Source organism: Sphaerodactylus townsendi, linkage group LG01 (genome assembly GCF_021028975.2).
Source record: "Sphaerodactylus townsendi isolate TG3544 linkage group LG01, MPM_Stown_v2.3, whole genome shotgun sequence".
Classification (NCBI taxonomy): domain Eukaryota; kingdom Metazoa; phylum Chordata; class Lepidosauria; order Squamata; family Sphaerodactylidae; genus Sphaerodactylus; species Sphaerodactylus townsendi.
Genome location: NC_059425.1, coordinates 194,608,163 through 194,614,162, shown reverse-complemented (window position 1 = coordinate 194,614,162; position 6,000 = coordinate 194,608,163). Strand labels below are relative to the sequence as shown.

Below are 6,000 nucleotides of genomic sequence, written 5' to 3'. Positions count from 1 at the left end.
GTTCTAGTATTGTGAGAAAGAGAGAAACATTTCTCTCTGTCAACATTTTGTACCCCATGCATAATTTTGTAGACTTCAATCATATCCCCCCTCAGACGCCTCCTCTCCAAACTAAAGAGTCCCAAACGTTGCAGCCTCATCCTCATAAAGATGCGGGGATTGTGGCTCAGGGGAGCAGGGTTTACATTTTTTCCTTCGCCGGTCCGCAGCTTTTCAAAGCTGTTTGGCCTTCAAGAGGAAAAAAAAATACAGAGGCTGTACGCATTCGCCTTATCTCTACGGGCCAAACAGCTCCCTGAGGAAGAGAGGCGGAGGACATGATAACCGCACGGGGGAATTTTAAGCCTCCCCGTCTCCGTGCCGCAAAGCCCTGGCACGCGCGGAATCTACAGAACTTGCTATTTGCACTGGTGGGGTCGCCATCCTCCTGGTGGGGACTGGAGATTACGACTGGGCTCCCAAAGGCTGAGATCAGTTCACCTGGGGAAAATGGCTGGAGGATGGACTGCACGGAATTATATTCTGCTAAGGTCTCTGCCCCCCTCCCCCCGACTATACTTCCACCTCCAAAGTCTGCAGGTATTTGCCAGGAGGGAACTGGAGATGTGTTCATAGGCCTCCAGTCATTACCTATAGCAGGAGTAGCCAACCTATGGCACTCCAGATGTTCATGGACTGCAATTCCGTGGTTGGCCATGCTGGCAGGGGCTGATGGGAATTGTAGACCATTTATTTATTTATTTATTTATTTATTTATTTATTTATTTATTTATTTATTAATTGGGTTTATAAACCGCCCTCCCCCGAAGGGCTCATTTACATCTGGAGTTCCATAGGTTGGCCACCCCTGACCTATAGTCAGGGTCTTGAATATCTTCTCAAAACCTCTTTTCTTTTAGGAATCTCCTACTTGAACATAATTCCTAAGCTTCCCATGCTTTCTGTTGGAATCGGAAATACTTCTGGCACTGGGACAGTATTCACTATGAAACTCTCTTCTTTGGACTCACCTCTATACTCCATTCCACAGAAAGATGACAGTAGGGTTGTATATTCCTCCCCCACAGAACAAAGCATGATGGAACTTCATTGTCGTAGAATGTCCCACCTGGGTTCTAGTGCCAACCTAGACCTGCTCCCTCCATCCATTTGAAAGTTGTGCAATGAACGATGAATGCTCTCGTTCCAAAGTACCATGTTCAATAATGCACGAAATAATAGTTTTGACAAAGGCAGCATGAATGAGAATTCTCCTATTTGTTCGGGACTATATTCCAATGCGGAAGCATACTGTTTTCTCAACCACTGCACCTTCTTTCTGTGGAACAGCGTATAGGTGAGGTTGCTCGCCTTGGGTTGGGAAATTGCTGAGGATTTTGGAGATGGAGATGGGGTGGTGGGTGGCGATTGGGGAGGGAGCTAAGTAGAGCAGGATGCCAGGAGAGCCCACCGTCCAAAGCAGCCATTTTCTCCCGGGGACGGGTTCATTATCATCTGGGAGGCTTATGTAATAACTGCACCAATGGCTCAAAACTCAGTTATAATATTTTGTCACGGAATGATGCTATCCCTACAGCAAAGGGAAGTCACATAGGACTGTGAAAAGCATCTTTGCCTTTTGATCTCCTGGAGGGAGGACAGGAAACTATGCAGAGGTGCTAGTGATAGCGGAGCCAGAAGTGATTCTATTCCACTTCTGGATTTGTTCTGAATAAAGATTAAACTACGTTTTAGTTCTGTATTAGGTAGGTAGGAGCCAACTGTATTAGATAGAAAATAGGATTTATAGTTATCTTTTGTATCCTCTGTATTTGCATCTGCATGGAACCTCCTTGGCTCAAGGCAGGAATCCACCCCTGCTCCACCTAAGCCTGTCCCTTTCACTTGAAAAACTCTTGATGGACGCTAACAAAGGGGACCCCGGAAGAAGCGCCTTGCCCTGCCTAATCTCGCCAGCAGGCAGATAAGGGGGCCATCGTCATCAAGTTTCGTTTTCCGACCCCAAGCACCCAAGGGACTCTTTTGTGTTCTTCCCGCCAGTGCATATGTCATCGCCTCACCTTACTCCAGCTGCAAAATCCAAGAAGGGGGCTGCCCATCGAACTCCGATTGGTTCCCATGTATCACAAATGCATGATTGATTACTGTGTATTTTGTTAATGAATGGTGGTGGGCTGTCCTGGACTCCCCCGGACTCCCGGCGGGAGAAAGGGTTTTTAAGACGTTGTAAAGCTGCTAGGCAGTTGCAGTTGCCGTGGTGCGGAGGTGCTGACATATAGGTCAGCATCTCAATAAAACCTTCTTTTATTCATTATACTCGCTGTGTCGGGTCCCATTTGTGTTTCCTTGCGCTGCCGAGAGCTGGGTGGTCTGGAGCTATTAAAAGTTACCAGGCAGCGCGGTAACACTAGGATGCAACTTCAAAGGCCTAAGTTACCTCGTGGCCTGAATAGAGTTTTCCTGAGAAGGGGAAAACAAAGGTTTTTGAATTCCATCTTGAGATGTGGTCAGAGAAGCATCCGGAATGGGGACAAAGAACCAAAAGGAATGTAACCAGCTGAGCAACCTCCGTGCATTTACGTTTTATTTCTTTGATTTCTGTTTTTCAATAAAAAATCGTTGAGACCTCAGCTGGTTGGAGTTATTGGAGAAAAGAACCCAGGTTTTACTGAAACAAGCGTGGCTCTCCCAGGCTTGCTTTCACGATATATATTATTCTTAATTCATAAACATTTTGCTGGATAACAGTCTCCTTTTTTTACAGAAATAACAACTTCTAAACTTCTAAACTTTTTTGATGGGGGTAGCAGCTTATAAACCTCTCTGTGAGGTTGTCAACCTTATCTCTAAGATTAAACCTTTAGTTGGGAAGGCCGGGTCCTCCCTGGCCACCAGCGGGGGATGCGGAGTTGTGCTGTTGCCAGATTGGGAAACCCCTTCAGATTTGGGGTGGAACCTGAGGAAGAGAAGGATCGCAGTGGAACACAAGGCCATAGATTCCACCCTACAAAACAGCCAATTTCTCCAGGAGAACTGATCTCTATGGTCTGGAGATGAGCTGGAATTGTGGGGAATCCCACCTGGACCCTACAAATTAGGCTCTTTCAAACGCATGGGACTGGTAGAAAATACCCACAGCTCTTGTGGTTTGGTGCCCACGCCTTCTCTAGCTGCCAGAGCTCCTTATCTCTTTGGCCCAGCTTGCTGAGGTATTGCTCAGTTTTGACGAAGGGGCCTTACCCAACTGGTACTTGTATATAGTTGGTGCTGAATGGCGAAGGGACCAGCAAAGGTTAGCCTGGAAATTTACCAAGGACGTGTTGTTAAAGTCCTCTTTGCAACAGGTACCTCTAGAGGAGCAGTGTGATTCAGTGGGCAGTGCTGGCACGGAATGTGAATTACCTGAGTAATAGTGACTATAAAACTTCTGCATTTTATTGCTTGCGGAAGACTTAAAAAGCGAAGGTCGTTTATGAACATTTTCCTGGCTGGGCAGAACAGCCTAGAAACAGTTGTGTTTTTAATATATATATATATATATATATATTTAAAATCTAAATTGCAATAGTTTGTTCAACTGATCTGCTGTTTTGTTTGCTGACATCTGATCGTAATAAATATTGATACTGATAGTTGGTTCTTTAAAAATATTTTATCATATTTTATTTATTTTAAGGGTTTTTTTTACCCCCAGTTTCCCCCCCCCCCAAAGCAGCCTACAATACCACACATCTCTATGTTCTTTACTATAGAAGTTAGAGGGAAAATTCCTAGAGCATCAGCCAGAAGTGATGTCCTGTCCTCCCCAAACTCCACCCTCCCAACATTCAGTTCTCAAAATCCATATTCCAGGAGGTACCTGCTACCAGATCTCTACCCTCCCTCAGCATCTACATTGCGCCATCAGCATTAACATGTGATTTACAAAGCACTTCATTTATGTTAGTACTGCACAACCACCTTGTAGTGCAGGCCAGCATTCTTAAATTCCTTATTCTGGATGATGGATGAGATTTATGGCCTAATCCAAAGCGAGGTGGGGGGGGGCAGTGAATTGCCATTTGGATGTAGCACGGGCTCATTGGGATGCAGGAGATCCTACACACATCTACTGTTCTCTGAGGAGAACTTTTGGAGGGAAGGTTGAGAGAGAAGGTTAACATCTGGCTCAGTGTGAACTAAGGGTGCCAACTCCAGGTGAGGCCTGGGGATTTCCTGGTGTAACAACTGAACTCCAGCCTATGGGGATTAGTTCTCTTGAAAAAACAGCTGCTTTGGAGGATGGACTTCATAGCATTTTGTCCTGCTGGAGTTCCTGTCTTCGAACCTTGATTTTCCTAGTAGGACTGCCAGGTCCTCTCTGGCCACAAGTGAGGGGTGTGGGGCAGGACTGGCAGATTCAGGCTGGGGAAGTCCTGGAGATTTGGGGGTGGAGCTAGAGGAGGACAGAAATCTCAGTGGGGTACAGAGCCATAGAGTCTACCCCCCAAAGCATGCATTTTCTCTACCAGAGTTGATCTCTGTAGTCCGGAAATCAGACACAGTTCCATGGGATTCTCAAGCCCCACCTGGAGGCTGGCATGCCGACTCCCTAGGCTCCACCCCCAAATCTCCCAGAATTCCCTAGGCTCCACCCCCAATCTCCCAGAATTCCCTAGTTCCACCCCCCACCTCCCCCCACACCCCCCCCCCCCCCCCCCCCCCCACCCCCCCCCCCCCCTTTCCCCCCCCCCCCCCACCCCTCCCCCCCTCGACCCCCCCCTCCCCCCCCCCCCCCCCCCCCCCCCCCCCCCCCCCCCCCCCCCTCCCCCCAACCACCCCCCCCCCGCCCCCCCCGCCCCCCCTCCCCCCCCCACCCCCCCACGCCCCCCCAACCCCCCACCCTCCCCCACCTCCCCCTCCACCCCCCCCCCGCCCCCCCCCCCCCCCCCCCCACCCCCCCCCCCCCCCACCCCCCCCCCCCCCCACCCCCCCCCCCCCCCACCCCCCCCCCCCCCCACCCCCCCCCCCCCCCACCCCCCCCCCCCCCCACCCCCCCCCCCCCCCACCCCCCCCCCCCCCCACCCCCCCCCCCCCCCACCCCCCCCCCCCCCCACCCCCCCCCCCCCCCACCCCCCCCCCCCCCCACCCCCCCCCCCCCCCACCCCCCCCCCCCCCCACCCCCCCCCCCCCCCACCCCCCCCCCCCCCCACCCCCCCCCCCCCCCACCCCCCCCCCCCCCCACCCCCCCCCCCCCCCACCCCCCCCCCCCCCCACCCCCCCCCCCCCCCACCCCCCCCCCCCCCCACCCCCCCCCCCCCCCACCCCCCCCCCCCCCCACCCCCCCCCCCCCCCACCCCCCCCCCCCCCCACCCCCCCCCCCCCCCACCCCCCCCCCCCCCCACCCCCCCCCCCCCCCACCCCCCCCCCCCCCCACCCCCCCCCCCCCCCACCCCCCCCCCCCCCCACCCCCCCCCCCCCCCACCCCCCCCCCCCCCCACCCCCCCCCCCCCCCACCCCCCCCCCCCCCCACCCCCCCCCCCCCCCACCCCCCCCCCCCCCCACCCCCCCCCCCCCCCACCCCCCCCCCCCCCCACCCCCCCCCCCCCCCACCCCCCCCCCCCCCCACCCCCCCCCCCCCCCACCCCCCCCCCCCCCCACCCCCCCCCCCCCCCACCCCCCCCCCCCCCCACCCCCCCCCCCCCCCACCCCCCCCCCCCCCCACCCCCCCCCCCCCCCACCCCCCCCCCCCCCCACCCCCCCCCCCCCCCACCCCCCCCCCCCCCCACCCCCCCCCCCCCCCACCCCCCCCCCCCCCCACCCCCCCCCCCCCCCACCCCCCCCCCCCCCCACCCCCCCCCCCCCCCACCCCCCCCCCCCCCCACCCCCCCCCCCCCCCACCCCCCCCCCCCCCCACCCCCCCCCCCCCCCACCCCCCCCCCCCCCCACCCCCCCCCCCCCCCACCCCCCCCCCCCCCCACCCCCCCCCCCCCCCACCCCCCCCCCCCCCCACCCCCCCCC

At 56.6% G+C, this 6,000-nt stretch overlaps 1 protein-coding gene across 1 annotated transcript in view; it reads right to left on the bottom strand.

The window, feature by feature from the left end:
• Window positions 1-276: 276 nt before the first annotated feature.
• Window positions 277-6,000, bottom strand: part of RHAG (Rh associated glycoprotein) — a 44,053-nt gene continuing 38,329 nt past the window's right edge. The window contains exons 8-9 of the mRNA XM_048506807.1: window positions 2,840-2,956; window positions 277-295 (exon numbers count right to left, since the gene is read on the bottom strand). Of these exons, the coding sequence (XP_048362764.1) occupies window positions 277-295; window positions 2,840-2,956 (136 nt within the window). The remainder of the gene's footprint in view (window positions 296-2,839; window positions 2,957-6,000) is intronic.